Source organism: Loxodonta africana, chromosome 14 (assembly GCF_030014295.1).
Source record: "Loxodonta africana isolate mLoxAfr1 chromosome 14, mLoxAfr1.hap2, whole genome shotgun sequence".
Taxonomy (NCBI): Eukaryota; Metazoa; Chordata; class Mammalia; order Proboscidea; family Elephantidae; genus Loxodonta; species Loxodonta africana.
In genome coordinates this window covers 63163399-63188494 of record NC_087355.1, presented here as the reverse complement: position 1 = coordinate 63188494, position 25096 = coordinate 63163399, and the positions used below count along the sequence as shown (strand labels likewise).

The following is a 25096-nucleotide window of genomic DNA, read 5'->3' as shown; positions in this document are numbered from 1 at the left end:
TGTGACTTACATCTATTCAAACTTAAAAAGTCTCTAATTCCTAGAATCCAACAAAACCCGTTTGGCTTCAGGGTCTTTATGTATCTCTTTCTTTCCCTTCACCTTGGGAATCTACTCATCCTTCAAGTTTCATGTAAACATCATTACCTCCAGAAAAAAAAAAAAAAAATGCTTCCCTCCAGTCAATTTCCACTCATGGAGATCCTATGTATTACAGAGTAAAATTGCTCCATAGGGTTTTCTTGGTTGTAATCTTACTTAAGTTGATATCCAGGCCTGTCTTCCATGGTATACTGAGTGGGTCTGAGCCACCAAGCTTTAGGTTAGTAGCTGAGGGTAAATCTTTTGTGCCACCTGGGGACCTGTTCCGCCAGAAAGTTTCTCTTTATTAACTTCACTCCCAAGACCAGATTAGTGCTTCTGTTATATACTCTTATGTCACTAAGCATTTTACTCATTGTATCAGTTAACCATACATTGTAAAAGATGCCCTAAGTCTTAGTGGCTTAAAATAGCAAGGCCTTATTTTTCACAATTCCGTTGTTTAGCAGGATGTTTCCTCTGCTGGGTTCATATATGTGGCACAGTCAGCTGGAGGGGTGATCAGGCTAGAAGGTCTAGTATGGCCTCACTCACACACTGGTAGCTGGAGTGGGTGCTTCAGTTCTCCTCCCTGTGAACTCTCTTCCTCCAGTAGCCTAGACAAGGTTCTTTATATGAACTCTTAGGGAAGCATTCTAAAAAAGCAAATGTGAAAGCTACAAGGCCAATTGAGGCCACGTCTCCAGAACTCACACAACATCCCTTCTGCCACACTCTATTGGTCAAAGCAATTATGAGGCCAGCCCAGATGCAAAGGAGTAGAAGATTCTACTTCTTGGTGGCAAGAGTTGCAAGACATTTGTGTCCATATTTAATCTAATATACCAACATAGAAAAATTGCATTTTGTTGTTAAATTGTTTGTCTGTCTTACATTGTCTGTCTTGTCCATCCCAGGGTGTTATAGCGGTTAGCAAAGGATAAGAACTTAATATGTATGTGCACACTGAATGAAAGAAAGTTAGTGTTACTGTTATTGATTTAATTTTTATTCCTGAAACCTGGGATTCGAATGTTAAATTTACTCTGAAAATAAATATTATTGCATAGAAACATAAAAGGACAAGAAACCATGAAATGTAGTTAAAGAGAAATAAAGTGATATGCTCAAGTGATAACTGAATGGGAAGCGGTATGTCACCAAGATTAAGAATACGAGCTATGGAATCTGACAGTCTGAATAAAAGTGCCAGATTTATTTATTTATTTATTTTTTATGTTCCATTCTCTCATTTTCCTAAGTCCTCAGCTTAAATGTCATTTTATGTTTCATCACCTACTATTATATTAATATGCCTCTTCTCTGTCTGCCTCTCCCACTTTAATGTAATCTTTCTTAGGAAACATTCTGTACTGTTTACCTCTGTAACATCCAGTGTCTAGCATAGAATAATAATAAAAAAAAAGGCACTGAATAAATTCTTGTTAAATAAATACCTGAGTGAATGAATGAATTACTTAAATCAATAACATTTGTTAAATGAATACTTGAATAAATGACTTAAATCAAGTTATTTACCCTTGGCTATATGAATTATGGAAACCCTGGTGGTATAGTGGTTAAGTGCTATGCCCACTAACCAAAAGATTAGCAGTTTGAATCCACCAGGCACTCCTTGGAAACTCTATAGGGCAGTTCTACTCTGTCCTATAGGGTCGCTATGAATTGGTGACAATTTTTTTTTTTAATAGGAATTATAACAATATCTGCTACACATAGTTTTTATGAAGATTAAATGTAAAGTGTTCATCATGAAACCTTGCATGAAGTAAATGATCAATAATTTCTAGGGGCTATGATTTTTTTTTTTTTTATGATCAATAGGATTTTATTCAGTAGGGAATACTTGCTGAACAGTAACTGATTCCTGTATCAATAGGGCAAAACACCCTGATAGGGAAGCATCCACTCTCCACCAACGATAAAATTAATGTGTGAAGGGTTCCCCCGGGATTTTCTGAAGTTTGGAGAAAGCACTGTGGGTAAAAGTTAGGAGCTAGAAATTTTTAGAAACTTTGTTCACGTTCAAAAGGACAAGAATGACACAAGTTAGGAACATTTTAAGAAACCTCAAGATAATAATATGAGTCTTATAACTACTGAACAGAAGATCATTTCCAACTATAAGTGAAATTATATTACTAAGAAAAAACTATAGAAGAGAAAAACTAAAATAGTAGATGAAATAATAAGACTACCAAACCAAAAACCAAAAACCAAACCCACTGCCACCAAGTCGATTCCAACTCATAGGAAACCCTGGTGGCGTAATGGTTAAGTGCTATGGTTGTTGACCAAGAGGTTGGCAGTTTGAATCTGCCAGGCTCTCTGTGGAAACCCTACGGGGCAGTATTACTCTGTCCTATAGGGTCACTATGAGTCGGAGTAAGACTTACAGAATCATCATAATCTGTCAAACTGAAACTAAATTACTAAATAAATCAAGACAAGCTATTGGGATGAGGCATGCATTTTCACAGTACTTGCAAGCGAAACAGGTTAACATTTAATCCACAGACTGGGGTGTTAAGGAAAGTCACTTTGTTCTCTTAAAATAAATTTGAGAGAACCCATGGTATCTAATAGGAGGAAAATTCAATCCATATTATTGTGAGTTGAAGTTGGAAGAAATATTTGGCATCTACCTCTTAAGTATAAGCAACATTATGATAAATAGCAAAAATATCAGGTTGTCCAGAATTTAACTTTACTTGGATCCACAGTCAACATCCATGGAAGCAGCAGTCAAGAAATTGAACGATTCACTGCATTGGGCAAATCTGCTGCAAAAGACCTCTTTAAAGTTTTAAAAAGCAAAGATGTCACTTTAAGGACAAAGGTACGCCTGACCCAAGACATGGTATTTTCAATTGCCTCATATGCATGTGAAAGTTGGGCAATGAATAAGGAAGACTGAAGAAGAATTGATGGCTTTGAGTTATGGTGTTGGCAAAGAATAGTGAATATACCGTGGACTGCCAGAAGAACAAGCAAATCTGTGTTGGAAGTACAGCTAGAATGCTCCTTAGAAGGACGGATGGCAAGACTTCCTCTCACGTGCTTTGGACATGTTATCAGGAGGGACCATTCTTGGAGAAGGATGTCATGTTTGGTAAAGTAGAAGGTCAGTGAAAAAGAGGAATTGACACAGTAGCTGCAACAATGGGCTCAAGCATAACAACAATTGTGAGAATGGCTCAGGACTGAGCAGTGTATCGTTCCGTTGTACATAAGGTTGCTATGAGTCTGAACTGACTCGATGACACTTAACAACAACAACAATAACCTCTTAAGTACAAGAATCCAGGGAATCTTTATAGAGCCTGGTAAAAGGGGAGACAGAAAGCTAGAAATCTTTTTCCAAGCCCACAAATTCAATGAAGGCAGATGACCCTGTATGTCTCATGAAAAACCTGGGTGGAAGACTCTTTGACAAGAGTGATAGTTCAGATGCCTGGACTCCACCACTTTCTTGTGGTACAGGGGAGAGGGTATGTATGTCATCTTCATTGTCTCTCCCCTGCCCCCAACCCCTACCCCAGACATTGTTCCTCTCCTTTTATTAGATATAATACCTGGAGCAGACCTAAGCTGTCAAGAAACGAAAGCTAGGAGATACTTTACAGAGGGGCAAATTTCCCTTTTAGCCCTGTAGAACAAACCTCCCCTGAAGCAAGGGGATTTCAGGCAGAGTCTGAAAACAATCAGGTGTGGTTGGGTAAGGAGGTGATGAGGAAGAAATACAATGAAAATAAATAAATAACTTACATGTTGAGTCGAACACAGGTTTTACATGCTATATTGTATTGAGTGGTTTAGTAGAGGTGTACTGATTTCACAGGTATTATGATTGTGACTTTGAAATTACACAGCTGTGTCCAAACTCTGGCTCTTGCCAATTTCTAGTTATCTGACTCGGACTCAAAGTACATTTTGAAGCTGTTCTGAACTTCAATATTCTCATCTTATAGTTTTCTTTTGAAGATTAAATAATTAGGACTGTTCTTGTCACATAGTAAATGCTCAATAAATGCTTGTTATTTTTCGACCGTGTTTGTTTAAATCTGTTACCTAGTCATTTGAAGTAAACATTTTGGTGTGCCAAGTACTTTTGTAGTGTCTTAAACACATCTATACAGAAATTTTGGGAAATGCACAGCTGCCACTCACAGATCAGTGGAGCAACTCTCCCTCACTTTACAAAGGTTACAAGTATACTTCAGAAAAATAATTGAATATGCATATTATTACCTGCCATTGTAATATACCAAAATCATCTAGAAGGATATAAAGCTACGTGATATTTAAAACATTCCAGAAGGGATTTATAACCATTTTAATTGCAAAGAAAAGTTTCCTGTGCTTTAATTAATCTTTCCACTAATCAGTTCATCTTTTTCATCAAAAAGTCAAGCCAAATAAAGTATATATGATCTTGATCAAATAGAACATGCTAATCTTGAACAAATAGAATGCTCTTACTTAAAAGCCTTTTCAGAGACCTATATACCTTTATCTACATCTACATTTACATCTACACATAACTCTCAGATAGAGATAAATGAATTTTCTACTTTTCACATACAGTATATATAAATATATACATATACAGTATCACCTAAAAAAACAAGTATGGGGAAAGACTTTACAAATCAAAAAGCCTTATTTGACAATTTGAGATGGGGTAACTTTATTTAATATTTATTGCCACTTCTGGTGCCTGGATACAACTTAAAGACCAGTAAGTTATTGCTGGAAATATTTGAAATTCAAATTTCTATGATTGGAACTTTGATAAGAAAGCTGGCTCTTTTCTTGTTATATGTGTCATCTGTGGATTTAGTTCTCAGTACGTGTTTTTCTTCAGGTATAAAATATACATTTTCATAATGAATAGAGGCTGGTTGCAGAGTATTAACTGTTTTTAATACTAAATGGAGGGATATAAAATTTAAATAAGTATAGAATAAAATGCCTTAGCATACTTCATTCAACTTGTCTTCTTTTTATCTCTTATTTAATAAAAAGATGCTCACATGAATTTTGTCTAGATTTCCTTGTGATATCATTATGTCCACTCTGTCATTCCACAGGCTTTCACAGGATCAACCAAAGCACACTTGTATTAAAGGGATCAATATTTATTGCTAGTTTCTACTTGCTTGGTATGCAGGAGATTTTCAGAGTTTCCAAGTTTGAATAACTTTCAAGGTAGAATTTCCAGATGATAGGTAGGATATTTTTTTAGCTAGGATACACATTTGAATTTGAATTTCAGGTAAACAATGAATAATTTTCTCGTATGAATATGCCCAAGTTTATTTGTTATTTATCTGACACTCAAAGTCAACTGAACATCCTTTCTTTCTATCTTTTTATTTGTTAAATCTGGCAACCCTATTTCAAGGTGTTCTAGTCATGTGGTTGAGTCAGCCAAAGGTTTGCCCTAACTTTAGTCTGTATATGTCATTAAACCTTCTCCACATTACAGCAACGACAATCTTTCTAAAATGTCAGTCTTTTCATATCAATTCACTGCTTAACAGCTTTCAGCAAATCTTCATCTTTTCAACCTAAGCTGAAATTTCTTGGTTCTTTAAAGCTTTGTCCCTGCTTACCAAATCTGCTATCCCTCTCTCTTCATTCATTCCATGATGAATAATTGGGATGTCTTACCTTTTCTCGACCACACTTTTTTCGTCATTGCCTCTGACTAGAAGATCTTTTATTACTCATGCTTCAAGCAAAATTTGCTCATCCCTTAAGCTTAACTCTAATATTCCTTCCTCCAGAAAGTCATTCCTGGTGTCTGTGAGCATAGCTGAGTACCTTTCCAGTTGTGTTTTCATAGTTTTATGTGCAACCTATATTGAACATTGCTCTGATTTATTACTGTTTTTGTTATTCATGACTGTTTATCTTCAACATTGATACCCTGCAAGGCATATCTATCTGACACATAATAAACATTTAATTCATGTTTGTGAAACGGAAAGGAGGAGGGAAGGAGGGGAAGGGAAGATGGAATGTAGTAAGTTCGACAGTCAGAATATTTAAAATGTTGTTGAAACAGAAAAGGGAAAAATCCTTACTCTCATTGGTGTAGAGAGAGTGAATAGAAAGATTCATTAATAATTAACATTTGTTTTTTCTGGGATAAATGGGATTTTACAGAATCTCTTTGTTCTTATTTCATTCTTTTTTTTTTTTTTCCCCGTTTTTTCAAGTAACTTTTGTTCTAAGTAGTGGAGCCCCAGTGGTGCAGTAGTTAAAGCTGTCAACTGCTAACCTAAATGTCCAACATTTGAATCCATCAGCTGCTTCTCTGGAAAAAGATGTGGCAGTCTTCCATAAAGATTTAGAGCCTTAGAAATCCTGTGGGGTAGTTCTGTTCTTTCGTTAAGGGTCTCTATGAGTTGGAATAGACTCAATGGCATTTTTTTTTTCCCCCTGTTCTAAATGAGATGGAATTTACGTTTAAATCCCAAACTTACCTCTCTTCCCCAGGGAAGATTTGAGTGAAAAAAAAACAATTTTTTTTTTTTTTTTTTGGAGTGAAGGAAGCTCTAATTAACCTTCTGATTTGTATGACCCTGAGGATCAAACTCTCTAGTTCTAGAGTAGAACGGGTCATAAAGAGTTGGCAAGATGTCACAATGTGAAAATAGGTGCTTTCTCAAATCCTCCTAGGTTAGCTTTCCACAGTTTATTCCTAAATTTTAAGATCATCTGCTCCAAAATTAAAGAACCAAAACTCACATTGAAGCCAATGATCCAGATATCAGCTATTATTTTTACACTGCCCATACATTCATTTTTGGATGATATTAAAAGACAGTCTTTTTATGAGTCATCTTCATGTAAAATGCATTCTTAATTAAAAATAAATTGTCAGACAGATTAATTACGTGAAGAAATATAAAGGTTCAACTCTAAATATGTGGTAATTTGGTATAATAATTTATGTAAAAGTATATAATGGCATATATCTTTTAAATATCCCAACACAGAATTGTATGTAATGCAACAAAACAAAAAGTATAATTTCCTTGAAGATTAAAATGGCCTTTCATGATAAACTATAAGTTCTTACCATTTCTACTATTTTCCTAAGCCAAGTTTGGTATTTATTTTCAAACCTGATCATACCTATACTAATTAATTTGCTGGAATAGAATTAAAAATTTTTCACTGAGTGTGTAATGCAAGAAAATTTTATGTATGTATGTATATATATATATGCCTTGGTGGCTCCTTAAAAAAATATATATAAAAAAATACATACGTATATATACATATATACACATCAAAATATGTATGTATATATATACACGCACATATACACACATACATATATACATATATGTGTATATATATACACATACGTACACATACACATACACGTATATATATATGAGCCCTGCTGGCACAATGATTAAGAGCTTGGCTGCTAACCAAAAGGTCAGCAGTTCAAATCCACTAGCTGCTCCTTAGAATACCTACATATTACTGTATTGGAGTCCTGGTGGATCAATTGTTAAGAGCTCACCTGCTAACCAAAAGGTCGGCAGTATGAATCCTTGAAAACCCTGTGGGGTAGTTCTATTCTGCCCTATAGGCTCACTATGAGTCAGAATCGACTGAATGGCAATGGGTTTGGTTATATATATATAGCATATTCTTTTTTGGTTTTTAGATAGATAGATAGACAGACAGATAGATGATAGATAGAATCCCTTTTTCCTATTAAAGCCTTTAAATCTTCCATGAGAACTGGCAGCTATTCCACAAAACTTTGCACACGAGGAAATAAAAGTGTATGCTGAGTTTCATTTTGTTTATTTGGTGGAAGCAGAATGACAAATGCTTCTAGCTAAGTGAGAACAGCTGCTACAATAAAGAGGTCAAAAATGCAGAATTCTCAGAGATGGTTGTAGAAAAGATGGAGGGGCATTGTATACCTTTCTCTAATCCTTATGAGACTTGATAATGATACCATAAATTTTGCTTCAGAACTTAGGTCTTCAAATTTTATTGCCTATATTTTGACTTTATGGAAGAACACTGTGCTTAGTTACATAAGAAATACTTCAGTTTGTATTTCGCTGAGATTTATTCCTGTGAATGGTGTGTTTGCTTGTGGGTGTGCACATTAAAAGAAAGACGTGGCACCTAGGATCCACCACTATACAGAGTGGGGACTTCCAAAATGTTTGAAAAGGAAAATGACAAGATGCTGAAGCTTGATTCTGCACCTTCACTCTAGTCAACTGGATGAAGCATGACATGGTCTTTTGAGAGAGAGACAGTGTCTTCAGGATTTTTATAGCCCTCTGCTTAAAAGATTTTCCCCGGCATGTTCTTACTCTCTTTTTAGTACTCAGAAATGGTATGTCTATTCTCTTACATTTTTACAACAAAATACTGCTAATATTTAGTATAAGATCCATACTTTTTTGTGATTATTGACTAACACAGTAGTCTCCATAATGTTCTTACCGAAAGTATGGGAATTTTCACATTTCATTTAGAAAAAGATTTTTGAGGTTGTTTGGCATGTAGGTTTATCAATATTTCAAACAATTCAGAATATTTTTTTTTCCTTGCATGTAAACAACTTGGCATTAGTGTATAAATTGTTTAATATTTGTTTTTAATAATTGTTTATACATAGCAAGTGATACAGATGTATCACTACATTTCCAGGCAAATTTGAATATCAATTTCAGTTTGATTGCAAATATTTATTTGTTTATCCATTCATTTTGCATATAACATCAGTTAAGATCACTTGTACTTGATAAGAAAAACAAATCCACTCACAAAACTTTGTATTGGTTTCCCTATTTAATGCTTAGAAGTGAAAATAGAAATAAATCACAAAAACAGAAGAGATATATATATAGATATAAATATTTCAACAAATTTAGAAAGACAATATATATTTAAAACTCTTCTATTTTTAAAATAGCACGTAATTAATTCAGTAAGTTTGTGATCTTAGAATATTCATTACATGGATTACCTTTTTTTTTTTTTTTACTCCGTTTATATGCACTTTTTATCACATTTTCACGTCTCAGAAATCTGGATATAGGTAATAGCGTTTTTGCATTGCCATGTCATAGCTTAACTGGCAGAACGTTTTCTTTCTTAGAGATGCTTCTTATAATCCAGGGTATTTTTTTTTTTTATGGTACCTATATTAAATAAAATGTTTTTAAAAAAATAACCTTATGTAGGATCAACATAAATGCAGCATTTTATTTTAAAATAAAAACTTTATACAATCAGTATAGACCTACTCTTTAAAATTAGCTTACAAGCAAACTATCTTTTTTCAGGGTTTGTTAAGTGAAAATTTTCTTGGTCATAGAAATAATTTTAATTTAAATAACACTTAATCAAATGTAGAAAATTTACATTTTTTTACAATTTTAAGGACTACTTTATCACTTTTCCTTGTTTATCTAGGTTGAATATTCATAGTATGCATATATACACCAATTTAAACTATTAAACATTAAGTTATACAGATATTAGGATATCTGGAATTGATCATGTCTAAAATGCAAAAACACTTTGGTAATTTTTCCAACTTCAGTGTGCTTATTGACAACTGTAACATGTAGCACATAACAAAACAGTGACTTTGTTTCCGTGCACCCCTTACATTGCAATTAGTTTACAAGAGTTCTCACTCAATGACATGCTTTACTACGTTTCAAGTAAGTAATATTAAAAAAAGATGAAACACAACGTACAATTTAAATTGAGTATGCTAAAATTCATGGAATATTTCAATCATGCCTCTTGAATAGGATTATTGCATTAATAGTATTTAGATTTTATTTTCATGTTATTTGTGTATTACCTATCTTTTGCATGATTTCATGTGAAATATGTTTATTGCATTTTTTCTTTATTATATATCATAATGTCATAAAATAATTCACCTAGAATTATTTCATTGATTTAACTTTCACCTAAATGTTCCATATGAAACACTAAAATTAAAGGAAGGAACAGAATATATAAAATTTATTTACATAAAATAATATCTAAAATATAAATAGTTAAATCTTACTTTGAATATTGAAATATGTTTAACATAAACTTATATAGTTGTATATGTATTGGGCCATCTGCTCATATTTCCAGCAATATATTCCATTCTTTACTTATGTGATAAATTAGATAGTAAATAAAAAACCAAATAGCATAAAATTTAAAATAATCTATAAAACCTACAAAATATCTATTAATAAAGAAGTTCAAATTATGATATTGAGTTATATTTGGTACTTTTCTAAAAGATACATATATACATGGCTTTACATGAATTGTACTTAGTCTCTTGCAGATACAGTACTAAAATGAAAAAGCCTTCAAAATATGAATTTTCATTATAATACATAATGAAATCTAAATTTCAAATGATAACATTACTATTAGATAATTTTCCAATTAACATGTGCAATATGCATTATTTTCCATTATAATTCCAAAGATGACATACGGTTTTTCAAAGCATGTGTATGTAAATCATTTCATCTTATTTTTATATTATATTGGGATATATAGTGTTACATAGCAAATAAAAGTACATTTCAGATAATGATTTACTGTAAGCATTTTATTACTGAATATATCTGGAGTAATTTAACAGTAGAATAATTTATCTGTAATAAACTATACCTTGTAAACATGGTTTGATTTCAAATGAAGAATGGATTTTCTGAATGTAAAATATCTCCCTTTAATTAAGTTATATTTCCTGTAATACATGCAAAGACAATATTTACATAATTGTGCAGCATACTTAAAAATTTCAAAAAGAAAGTAAAATATTATATTCTAATATTGGATTATGATCATTTGCTATACATAATTTTAAGACTTCTTCCAACATTGGCAATTTTATCATAAAACACTTATGCATCCAAAGATTTTGAGTGTTTTTAAACTGTTAAATGATGCATTTTGATGATTTCAAAATCTGTGTTTCATACACTGCCAATTTAAAGTGGTACCAGTATCAGCATTCTAAATTGGTATATATTTTAAATAAAATGTTTATACATATAAATGATATAACTGTATAGGATAACAAAAAATATTATATGATATATATTATTGCATATAGGATATAATTTTTTAAAAATATAATTCCACTATATGTATCAATCATATCTAACTAAATTTAGAAGCATTTCTATTTGCTGCCAATTTGAGACATAACTACTTTCCACTACATAAAAATTTGAACATTCTAAGTAAATCACTTTCATGGTAGTGGAATAAGCTTTCAGATTTTGGGAATGATAACAAAAATCTTGAAGAAATTCTTACTTATGCAAGTAAATCTTCAGATTCCACACTTTTTCAAAGTGATGTTTTTGAAAGTTAAAAAGAAAATTATTTTGTTTTCTTTAGAATTGCTCTTTATTCATGTCACTTCTTGAAGTGACTTTTGCCATGGTATAAGTGATAATTATATTTTATTTGCAAAATTTTAGCCAAATTATTATTTTAGCCTTATTATTAAATTCATTAATTCATTTATGATTAGTTATTTTTTTTATTGAACATTTACTGTGTGTTAAAAATAATAGGGTTTCAACAGTGAACAGAATATACAAAAATCTCAGCCCTCAGGGAGCTTACATTCTAGAATAGGGAGGAAACAATATGAACACAATATGTGACTAAAGCATAAGAACTAGTTAATACAACATCTACTGGAAGTACATATCTGGTTAGACTATAATTATTGAAGAAATGGGATTTCCATTGCTTTATTACTGCATTCAGATTAAGGGAATTGTACTGAATCACCACCACCATTAGCTGAAGTATAGCTCTACTACTGAAGATTTTAAATAGCATTGCTTGCAAATCCTGGGATAATCGCTACCAAAGATCAGTTTTAATTCCAAAATAGTTCTGAAACTTTATTCTCTGGGATCTTCAAGAAAATGGGTATTTTGGAATTGGTCTGCAGGTCTTGGGGTGATTATGAAGCAACCTAAACCCATTCCCAAGAATTGCCCCAGAATTATTGACTCGAGTGTCAGCTATAATTTGGGATTAGTCATAATTATCTCAGTGATGCAATAAGATAAATAGCTCTTCAATTTACTTGTTAGACTTGAGTCAGAGTACACATTCCATTGTTTTTCATAGTTTTCTATTTAGTAACATGTGTTTATGGCTAAATAGTTTACTTCTTCAAACTATACTTGAAAGCCTGGAAATTATAAAGAAGTTATGAAAAATTTAAAAGTATTAGTTTTTAACCTGGATTTGTACTTCCTCTCAAAAATGGAAGACTCAGTTAAATTCCCCAGGAGAATAAAATAGCAATGAGCGCAAGGGCATCCCTAATGTATGACTTAAAATGAGAGCAGTTAGTGGGCTTTAGTAGTATATGTGTAGGTATTGCTTAACCATATGGTTTAAAAAAAAAAAAAAAGAAAGAAATCCTTACCAAATATTAGTTTAGTAAATATTACAGGGTAACCTGTAATTGCATGACCAACGTAAAATTAGTAGATTTCAATTTTCACAAAATAACTTGAATACTCAATAGTATCTTTCCCTGATTAGTGTTCAAAAATATAGTAAAACCTTTAAAACAGACTGATGACAATTGTCATACCTCGTTTACATCAAAAACCAAAACCAAACCCAGTGCCGTGTAGTCGATTCTGACTCCCCTCAAAAAAACAATTGTCATTTCTTTCTTTCTTTCTTTTTAAACTGATGTCTGAAATTAAAGGACGATAAGACAAATGTGGTTACAAGAATAAGTAGCAGACATATGTTCCTTTTCTTGCTTGTGAATGAGGGGCCTTGCTTTTGGTTTCCTTTTTGTATTTGGAATTACAAGTCCTGTTAATTACTTACCTAGAGCACAAGAGAAAAAGTAAAATTAAATAAAAGCAGATCACTCTCAAACCGTATTAAGTGATGAGTATTTTTTCCTTTATGGATGGTAAAGATATCCCAATGTATTCTTGTATAAAATATCTGATTAAATGTTGTAGAAATAATTTCAAAATGCAGTTTATTGAGAAGGCAAATGTATAAATCATACATTATAGCAATCATTGTCTTTAAAAAATATTCAGAAGACTTCTAATCAGGACTTATTATTCCTAATTAGTAATTGCAGCTTCAAAAATTCAGTAACATTTTTTCTTGTTAAGCATTTTAACTGTCAAGAACTTTTAAAATACGTCCGTATTCAGTTTCATGCTTCTATTATATGTTTACATTTTATATTGCCTAGAATTATGTACTATCAAGAACAACCTTTTAAAAAGTTTAAGTGAAGGGAAGAAGAAAACTCTAATTTAGCAACTTGAGTACATATTTTAAATTATAATGAAACCTTAATAAGGTTAAGAATGTGGTAATATTATTGCACATAAACGTACCACCAAATGCTTATGAGTTATTTGAAAGTTCCCCAACAATTTGTTCAAGCTAGGATTATATGAATAAAAGTTCCACAGTGACTAACAGTTAATTAGCAACACTTGCAAATGAAGTAATTTTTTAAAATTTTTATTATTGAAAATTGCCTAATCTCAATTTTACTTAAAATATAAAGAAATATTAGCCGATTTAAAAAAAAAGTATGAAATCCTAAAGTATACACAGCTCATGATGTCGAATATTTTATCATGTTGGCAGATTTCTGGCGAATGAGGTTAAGATAGATATTTACATAAAGTAAATTCAGTCTTTTTTTTTTTTCATTATTTTGTTTTTGTTTGGCTTTGATTTTAATTTCTCTCTTCTTCAGTTGCTTGTCTTAAAATAGACAATTTTGATATTTTTCCCAGAAATTGTGAAGAAATATGGTATGGACTATTCAAAGCATACTTTTGAGAAAAGTGTGGCTGCATAGTTACCCATTCTGTCAAAACTTGCCGGTTGCCAGGCATTTGTTCCTAAAATTCACTTGTTGATTTTTTTTTTTTTTTTTTTAAGAAGAAGGACTGATTTAGGCTCACAAAAAAGAGTTTACTGTGTCACATTTTTTAAAATGTAGTACATTTGTGCATAATATCTATCCGTAGGTTTATTGGTACAAACAAAACAACAAAAAAAAGATCTGGTGTGCTTCACATTTTAGGGGTGTGTTTGTGTTTTGCCTCTTCGTGTTGATTATCCTTAAGGTAATAGAAGGGAATATAATTTATTAAAATGATCAGAAAAAAAACAAAATTTAAAAGAAAAAGTTAGCATCTAGTGCTACTGTGTCCCACAGGTTCTTCTACATTGACCCACACTACCTCCACTGGTGAGTTAGAGGAGCATAACAGGACCACCACTGGTGCTATTGCTGTTGCTAGCACATCTGCAGATGTTACTGTATCCAGTGTTACAGCTGTCACCATCCATAGACTTACCGAGGAACAGCGAGTGCAAGTTACGAATCTCAGAAATTCAGGTCTGGACCCCAACACGTCCAAGGACGGGCTATCTCCTCATCAAGCAGATACACAAAGTACAAGCAGAAGACCAAGAAATGCTGAACAGATAGAAAGAACTAAAGAGCTTGCAGTTGTTACTCATAGAGGTATTGGATGTTATTTTACTTGTGCCCATTTAGTTACAGCCAAAGCTATGTTTTGGTAATGATTCTAATTAGAAAGTGAGCTGAAAGAGAGCCAAGATATAGAAAATGAAAGAAAGAGTTAAAATAAAAACCTGTAAAGTATAGATAGGAACTACCAACACTTGCGTAATTGGAAAGCACAGAAATAAAAAAATAAAATCGAAGAGCAATGCAAATGTTGGGGTAAAGAGTAGAAGGAAAAGAATGCATAAAAGGGATAGTAACAATCTTAGAGACTTATTGCTTTTTACATATCAGATATGATATTGAGATAACATGAAAAGAAAAATAGCCAGTTTCTATTAATAATTGTACTGTTTATACTGATTTATCCCATGTAGTAATTTTCAGTATTTGCATGAGATTTTTGTGTTATACAAATGCTACCTAAAAATTGAGAAAATAGGTAATTCGATTGGGGAAAATGGAAGTATTATATCTGGTGATTGTTTTTTATATACTTTGCTCTGCTATTTCTGAATTAGTTATTGCCTGACTGATATGATTTCATTGAGAGCCAATTCCTCATTTTGAAAATGCAACAGCTGTTGATGGATATGGCTCCAAAATATAAATATTCCTTAACTTTCTAAAGAAAAATAATACCATGAAGCCAAATAATATATAGCCATTTTCTACTCAATTAATATAAAAAAATAAAATAGTATTTTTTTTAAATAAGCCTACCTTAAATCAGGCAGTGTAGCAAATGTGTTTCTTGGTGGGTAAATTTCATAGAGCAGTTTAGGAAGAAAAGCATGTAGTGTCAAAAAATAAAAAAGATTTCATTTATATCAATATATGCATCAGTGGAAAAATTAATTAATTGAACATATTTGAAATCCAAAATATCTACTCCATTTCCAGCTCATTGTCATATATTCTGTAAATTTGCTGTGGTTTATGTAGTGTGATTAGGTATGGTTTATACAGAGCATGATGTGAGTAATGGAAAACCATTCAATGCTGAAGAGAGAAATCAAGACATCTTTACATAAGTTAATTGAAAATCATGCAGAAATATCTCAGAAGCTTATTTCCATTCAAATTCATAGTGAAAGTACTTTGATTCTAATAAGCATTCTAAAATGAATTATTAACATGTGATAGTCTCCTTTTTAAAGAATTAAAACACCATCAGTTTATTTCCTACCATCAGTATTCCCACTTAGCAGAATACAGGGATCATATCAAAACTTATAGTATGCTTCATTAAGTATATTATGTCTTCTTATTGTCAGGAAATAAAAATGTGTAAAAATATAGTAAAATATTGATTAAGGGAAAAATTACTTAGTTTTCTTTTTCTACTCTCTTTGGAAAATTTCATGAGCTAACTTCAAATTGACAAACACCCCTGCAAAGAGGGATTTTCTGACATAGTTTATTGTAGAAATCAACTAAAAACGCAAGTAATGTTTTAACCCAAGTTTGTCATCAAATGATATGAAAGCTCTGGGGTTACATTAATATTTTGTAGAACTAGGAAAAGTAATTCAGACTGAAAAGAGAAAAGCAGTAGTAGGTTATTAGATTAAATAATTTGTAGAAGACTCAATCTAAATTTTTAAGTATATTCAAATCAATCTCAATTTTGCATCAAAATTTCTTCCTTGGTAAATTCCAGTTGAATGCTCAAATTTCTCCTTAATTACTATCATAATTTTCTAATGCTATTTGAGAACCAACACCTGTTTCAGTTTCCTTATCTTACATAATTGTGTTTCTGAATATAATCTATTAGTTCAGTGTCATCTACCTTGGAAATAAACATTGTTCAGTCATTGATGTTTAAATCATTCGTGTGAAAGCATTTTGAATGTTATATTCATTATTATTATCAATGACTTAAATTTTCACTATGTAATTGTGAAATCTCTATTTTAATTAAAATTGGGCCTTCTGGCTAGTCTTCAGTATCTTACTATTATTTTATGATTTCAGTTGACCATTAACTATTATGTTTAAAAGCAAACTATTAACATCATATGCAAAAAAATAATGTCAGTTTTAGAGGTAAAGGAAGCCCATTATTATATATATATATTGCTCAATGCTTTAAAAAGCCTTCAAGATGTAGTTCGAAGGTTTCAAACATAAAACATTATTCAAAGACTTGACTCCTAACAGGGCCAGATGTCAAAATCAAATGGGCTGGCATCAAAATGATGTTATTTTTTGAAATAATTCCAGCTCAGGCAACATGCCCGAAGTGCCTTCCTTGTGCCAGGCTAATGTTCTAGGGGAAACTAAGATCAGTAATTCATGAGCCCTTCTTTCAAGAGATTGCAATAGAGTGGATGACAGAAAGAAACCCATGCTGGAAGTACAAGGAAGATTTTGTAGAGCTATGGCTAATCAGAGGGCTAAAGAAGTTACTCAGGTAGCAATTAATTTGTGACTTTTTAAATAAGAGTATATAAATATAACCCAAAAACAATTGCTAATTTTTCTAGATATATCAGAGAAAAAAAAAATTCTTATTTTTCTAACCCATTACCCCACATTGTAATCAGAATGTTCTTTGAAAATTGAAAACCTGATGACATAATTTTGCTGTTTTAACATCTTTTATGATTTCTCAATAACCTTAGGAAGAAAGCCAAGAGTTGGTGATGACTCATGGGAAACTGTGTGATTTGGCTTTTGCCCATATCTCTAAATTCATCTCATGTCACTTTCACAATCACTCTCTAATTTCTGGCTAAAGAGAATTTTATTTTTAGTTTCTCAAACATACCATGCTTTTTTTCTCTCCTTTGCCACTTTCACATGCTATTCCTTCTTCCTTTCAACCAAATCATTCTAATTCACTCCTCAGGTTGTAGCTTGGTGGCTTAATTGTTACTGCCTCCAGAGAGTTTAGGTTTTCCTCTGATAACCCAGTATTGTACCTTGCTCTTCTCTTATACCTGTAATTATGAGTCCTATGACTTCACCTGTAGATTTTAAGCTCCTAGAGGTAGGGGTGGATGGGTCTTGTTCAGACAGCATTCCCAATTCATAGTACAGTTTCTGACCCATAGAAGTATTAAGAAAATATATGCTAAATTAATGAATAAATATTTACAATTTCATTAGCTAAAATATTCACCTAGATTACCTAAAGGCTTAAAATTATCATCTTTAATGTAAAGAGAATATCAAGATATTTCAATATGAAAGATAACTATTTCGTTTTGTCATTGTTATAAAAAGACCAATATTTTTCAATATTGGTAATGTATGAACTGCTTTTAAAGGCAACAATACTTTTATGAACACCCACTGACATTACTTTTCTTACATTACTACTTCAAAAATCATAATGTAAACTGAGTTGTAAATGCCTTGCTTATAATCCTTATACATCTGTAAAATCAAAGGAATTTTATAAATACAAATAAAACTATAAAATCATTATATTTTATACGAACAAAAATTAAATGTCATACAGCAGATATTATTTTGATAGAATTAATTGGAGTTTAGAGCAAAAATATGATAGTTCCTGTAGCACAGATTCCTTTGACATCGGAAAGTCTGTGCTGCTTTGTGCCGTGTGATAATTATTTCTCATTACTTTTCTCTATTCACACTACGGTTAAACTTTCATTTTTACAGTATCTTCTGATCATCACTGGTTCTCAATCTATCCATTTCCAATAACCTGGGAAAATTAAATCATTTCTAGTAGACAACAGTATTATTATGAGCACAAAAAACACAGGGACTCTGAGTTTGTACACGGTATTTTGTACTTGTGTGCTTGTGGATTCAAATTCACGTTAATTTATGATAAGTATTTTATTATATCAGTATAACTATTTTATTATAAACACAGTTCTAAAATTAGTTAATAACCTGAACAATCTTAAGATGTTTAATCAAAGATTATTTTCAGTCCTCTATTGCATACTATGGAAACCCTCATGGCGTAGTGGTTAAGAGCTATGGCTGCTAACCAACAGGTCGGCAATTTGAATCCACCAGGTGCTCCTCAGACACTCTATGGGGCAGTTCTACTCTTCGGGTTGCTATGAGTCAGAATTGACTCAATGGCAACAGGTTTATAGTGCACTAGTTCAATTAATTTTACAATTATACTATAGTTAAAATATCAGTAATACAATTTAAATTGTCCCATTAAAACAAGTTTATTTTTTCACTTTCTACTGTTTCTCAGTTATACATACCATCTCTGATTTCGTCCAATTAAAAATAATTTTTGGATACTGAGATTAAAAGAAGTAGAAGAGAAAGAAAATAATAATGAATAAGGGTGATTTAGACCTTCTATGTATTAGCACCACAAATAGTTTACACAAATAGTTTACTATACTATTGTCCATTAGGGCTCAGAATATGAATTCAGTTTCCATTGACTGAGTTTCAGCTCACTTTGTCACCTGTGGGATCTTGTGCAGGTTGAATGAACTATTAGAGTTGTTTCCATATTTGTAAAATAATTACAATAGTATCAGTATTACAATTAGATTATTGTGAGGATTAATATCGAGTGTAAGTGCCAAAAAGTGCTAGGTATTTCATCTCAGTGGAGAAATAGAACCCAGTTGCCCATCATCAATATTTAGCTTTGGGGTAAGAGACGTAGGCTGAATCTATACTCTGCCCTTATTAAATACATCAAATTGAGCAACGATTTCAACTTCCAAAGCTGCAATTTTTTAGTAACTGAGAGTACCTGACTTATAGGCTCATTGTGTGAACAAATGTAGCACAATTATTGACAGAGTATGTGTTCAACAAGTACTAAAAACCAAAACCAAACCCACTGTCGTAGTTGATCCTCACTCTTAGCGACAAGTATTAATTATTATTATTTGTATATTATCCACCAAATATGTTTTTAATTCTTGCTATATTCATGTCATTATCCTGAGTATTAGAGCTATAAAAATGAACAGTACAGCCCATGACATTTTGGAGTCATGGCTAATAACATAAAAAAGAGTAATTATAATTTACCATGAGAAACACTGCCATAGCAGTAGTTTTCAGATGCTATGAAGTACACGGGAGGAATTATTTCCAAATAATACATATTTTTTAAAAGTCAAGGAAGGTGGTGCAAAGGATATATGAACTAATTCTTGAAGGCTGAATAAAAGTTTGGAACTACTAAATTACATTTATGTCACTAAGAGCCACAAAAAAATATTTGAATAAGTACTTGTTCTAAATAGAAATATGAGTCTATAACCAATCAAACACACAAATAAGTAAAGGAATGAAATGCTTAACTACGTTTAAAGAAAGTGGATTTATGTTAATATAAGGAAGCCTACAAATAATTGATATTTTTAGTTTACAAAAAAAGTACGTTTAAAATTAGATAACAGTTGTATTTTACATTTAAATATAATAACTTATTAGCATAACTATAAGATCTCTTTTGAAATTATCTTAATATACATTTAAAAAAACTTTTTCAACAAACTCTAAACCCTATAGTTCAATATTATAGCCATAAGGGATCCCAACTCAAAGTTGACTTGAAATAGCTGGACCTATATAATATTATAGTTCAGAAAATAATATGGTCCTGTATTACTAGAATTACATATCTTAAAATTGGATGTAACCTTTCAGATCACCTAGTATGACACCATTATTTTATAGTAGAAGCTGGTCTGGTAGAAACCATATGGAGTCCCTGGGTGGTGCAAAAGGTTAAGTTCTCAACTACTAACCAAAAGTTTTGTAGTTTAAACACATCCAGAGGTACTCAGAAGACAGGCCTGGTAATTTGCCTCTGCAAGGTCACAACCTTGGGAACTCTATGGAGCACCTCTACTGTGTACACACAGGGTCACCTTGAGTTGCAATCAACTTGACAGCAAATTAAAGCTACAACACAGTGGCCTTATAATGGTTTAGTTTTCTTATTGCTAGACTAGTGCTCGTTCATTTTTTCATTCATTTAAGGCCTAATGTATATATAGCCCTGGATTAGGTGCTATTAAAGTTTAAAGTATATGAACAGAAGCAAGATTGAGTTTTCTTCCTCATGAAGTTCATAGTCTAATATTATACCATTTTAAATTATCCTTAAATTGTGTTCTGTTCCACATGAACCTATCTTGACATAGCTTTTCTTAAATAATATAGTAAATTGATATATCTATTATTTTTTTAATGCGTAGATAAGTTCTGTCACCTGTTAATGAACAGCCTTGATAGTTGCTGTTTTCAAGTATAAAGTGTGGATATAATCTTCTGAAAAAGTTCCTGTACATATATATATATATAGTAATTATGAACTCTGTTATTATCCTTCCCAGTGGAAATTTAACTTAGATTTCTATAATATTTTGTGGGTCAAATATGTGTTATGAACATTTATAGTCATTGCTGCTGTTTGTTTTGGCATAGTGTAGTGAATTCTTACATGGTGTATTTAATAGCTAGTAATCATAACAAAAAAATCTAGCAGGGTTTTAGCATGGTATATAAAGTAACGTGAAATTATATTTAACTAAGAATGGATATAATGCAGACTTTTCCTCTCAAAACTGGAGTTTAAAAGAAAACTTAATCATTAGTTCTTAAATAAGAACTAAATAATTCATTTTTGCAGCTTTATGGGAAGTATTATTAAATTCAGCATAAAAAATACATCTTCAGTCAACAATTTTAATCCAAACTAAAGCAATTTTTTTTTTTTTTTTATCATAAGCTCGGTTTTCCTCTAGTAACCTCACCTGAACATTTACATAGTTCAAAAAAAATGGAAAAATATCAGACTCTGAGATATAAACCCACACAGATTTTCAGTTTATTTTAGAGGCTAATATTCTCTGATATATACCAATTTTGTTAAAAAAAAAAATGGATCAACATTGTAATATGACAGACGTGCTATTGTTCTATAGGTTCTTAGGCATCTACTATATGCCTGTCGCTAATAACCTACTTGGCCACATGTAAAACTAATTTTAAATATTTTTCAATCATAAGCAAACAATACTGTTTTCAAAAACTGTAGAAATACTTTCATAGGGCATGAATCTATAAATCTAAATTTATGTCATTTCAGTTCTTATTTTTCAATCTTCATAAGCATTTTCACGGTAAGTGAGTTTATGGGTGGTTTCTTAGATACGCATATCTTTGTCAATACTTATATCTGTCCATTAAGTATCAAGGTTTTAATCTCTGTGCTAAATGTGTTGAATTCAAAAGAAGAAGTTCTTTTGATAGGGTCAGATAAGGTCTCTATTCTCAAAGGAAAAGTTGTAAAACTAAGACTGCAGAGAAAAATTCCTAGTCAATTATGAGAGATAGAATTACCAGAGAATGAGTATGATAAGTGATAGGGAATGAATGATAGCCATCTTCAAACATGTGGCGTGTTGTTGTATGTAAAAGAGAGCAAACCTGTCCTCTAGCATAAATTGTAGACTTACTCTGTGGAACCACTGGACAATACAAAACAGTTTATTATAAAGAAGATTCTTCTAACATCATTTTTGTTTACGTATATATTGTGTGCTTGAGGCAGTGAATTCCTGAATCAGTAATGACATACAAACATAGCTTGGTGGACAGACTGAGTGTTTAGAAAGCATTAACACATCAAAGAATATTTCAAATGTATGATTGTTACTCTCCTTTCTAGTCCTAAGAATCTATGTTTCTAACTGAAGATATTTTATATTAACTGATGTACTTTATCATGATCTGTATTCTCTTGGTGCTTGAATTGACATGGCAATTTAATTTTATAACCAAACAATAACAGAAGTGGCCATTGTTGTCATGAAGAAATTTAGAGATTGAAACTCTTCTCATTCCAGTAAATGTGAACTCAATCACACATATGTTTCTCCCAGGGCCCAATGCCCATATTTTTGCCTTAAATTCCAAACTACTCTTCATTTTGGGGTCTAGCTAGTTTGCTTTTCTAGGCAAAGCCCAAGACAATGAAATTATTCTTACTTTCTTCACTATCACATTTCACAGTGTATCCATGTGTGCATGTATGCATGTATATATGTATTTTTTTCTTATTGCTTTCTTTTTTTCCTTTCTTTTCTTCTTACTTCCTTTTTTTATTTTCATTCTTTTCTTTTCACTTTCTCCTCTTCTCTTTTTTTTATTTTTCCTTTCTTCAATAAATACTGAGTATTTACTTGCCAGGCTCTTTTTCTTTTGGTGAGCATACAGCATTGAATGAAACTGAGTAGATCCTGCTTCATTAAGCTTATATTCAATTGGAGAGAAAAAGACAAGAAACAAGTAACCATTTGATGGTAGTAAGGGGTGAAGAGAAAAAATTAGAATGGAATATGTGCTGAATGGGTGATTACCTTAGTTGAATGGTCAGAAAAGCCATTTTTGAGAAGTTAAAATTTAGACTGAGACTTAAATAACAAGAAGAAGAGAGTTATGTTAAGATTAAAGGGCAAAATATTTCAGTCAAAGAAAACGGGTAGTTGGAAAGAGTTTGAGATTTACTCGAGAAAAACAAGGGAGGCCAGTGTGCCTGAAGTTTAGTGGGCAAGGGGAATGATGGTATGATGAGGCGGGAAACTTGAGCAAGAGCTAGACAATGTAGGCTGTGAGGCCTTGGTAAATAGCTGTATTTTAATCTAAATAAAAGAGAACACCATGGGTGGCTTTTGCATGGAAGAGATATTATGCATTTTTTAAAGAGATTACTTTTGCTAGAACTTGAAGAATAAATTATAAACAAATAGAAGGTGGGATACAAATTGGTAAGCTTTACAAAAGTGCAATTAACAGTCGATAGTGATTTGAGTTTCAGTCTTAGACTATGCTTCTCAGAACTGAGTATGGACAAACACCTGGCAAAAAAAAGTCTGGTTTAAATGTAGGTTCTTATTTGATGAGACTATGGAGGCATCTAAGATTCTGCAGTTCCAACAAGTATCCTGGTTACACTGACACTTTGAGCATCAGAATACTTTTGGACCAGGGTGATTATCATAGAGTGAGAGGAACATATCAAACAGTCCCAGCTCTCTATCTATTCCCCATGAACTCTTGCTCTCCACGAGAATAACCACAAACTTGATAAGCTATCTCAGATAATATAGTAAAATCTAAACTTATATAAGAGTGTCTCTAATGGTGGGAAGTTCATAAGTGGATGAGATATTTTCTGAATCAACCATAATGAAGATAACAAACTCTTGTCAACCCTTAAGAATGGTTGAGGTAATGGCATTCGTTGTGATTTTATTAGAAGTATGAATGGATGAATATCCAAGTCAAATTAAGCTCATTTAAGAGTTTTTATCTTTAGCCTAAATTTCACACATTGAAACAAATTTTAAATGTGTTATCAGAGAGCAAAATAAAATAACAAAACAAAAAAACAAATAAAACACCTGGTTTAGTTTCCTTTTGCTTCCCATGCTTCAAATCTCTGGAAGGATAACTGATGGATCCAGGCAAAAACCTAATGAAAATGATGAAAAAATTTATTGCAAAATAAAAAAGTTTCATGAATGAATATTTAAGCATTATTTGCAAAATTTATATATATGGTGAAACTGCATTTGCCTGTTTGAATTCCCAGCTTCTAATTTTTGAGATTAATTGACATACTGATTTCTATAGAATATTTACTGTGTAAATTAGAATAGGTAATTTATAACCTTTTAAACATTTATCTATGAATGATTCTTGTAAGATTTTTCCATTAATTTATTTAACTAAATATTATTTTGATATAAGAATGTTGATATTGATAAAGTAAATATATGTTTCACAGATAGGAGATTCCAATTTTCTTTTTAGTGTTTTATATAGATATTGACTATTGCATGCCTTATCAATATCCTATCATTTATTTTTCTTTCATTGTTTTCTTGACTCTTTCCTAACTATATTATTTTGTGGAAGATTGTGTTTAGCATTGGCATTTATAGCACTTTAAAAATCCATGTCCAGAAATGTACCAATTTATTATCTAAATACGTAATTACTTTTTTAATATCATCTCACGGTATATTCTTATACCACATTTCATCACATATATGAAATTGTCAAAACAATGCCACTCATAGCAGTAAATATATTTTTATATATCAAATTATTTTGCATGTTGTCGAATAAGTTTCTTTTAGGAAGAAGGAAGAGAAAAAAATGTTAGAATATACTTGTTAACAGACTTATGCATTTTAAAATGGTATTAGATAAAAATACTGAGGATTTTTATGACAGTGTTAAGCAACGAAATTTTGTTTTTTCACAAATGCCAAATCTGTAAGTGACCATTTTAACATTTTTATCCAATGTACCCCTCAAGTCATGCTCCTGAGTTAATCCTATACAAAGTTTTTAAGAACTTCTGGTGACGCTATATTTTTGTTTTCCTTTGAGTAGGTATTT

The 25096-nt window shown here is 31.7% G+C and overlaps 1 protein-coding gene across 3 annotated transcripts in view; it reads left to right on the top strand.

The window, feature by feature from the left end:
• CSMD3 (CUB and Sushi multiple domains 3) overlaps positions 1-25096 on the top strand; it is a 1388861-nt gene that overhangs the window by 539663 nt on the left and 824102 nt on the right. The window contains exon 7 of one of the 3 annotated variants that reach the window (XM_003408441.3): positions 14384-14695. The exons of the other annotated variants lie outside the window; for them this stretch is intronic. Coding sequence (XP_003408489.2) covers positions 14384-14695 — 312 coding nt within the window. The remainder of the gene's footprint in view (positions 1-14383; positions 14696-25096) is intronic. 3 annotated transcript variants of the gene reach the window in all.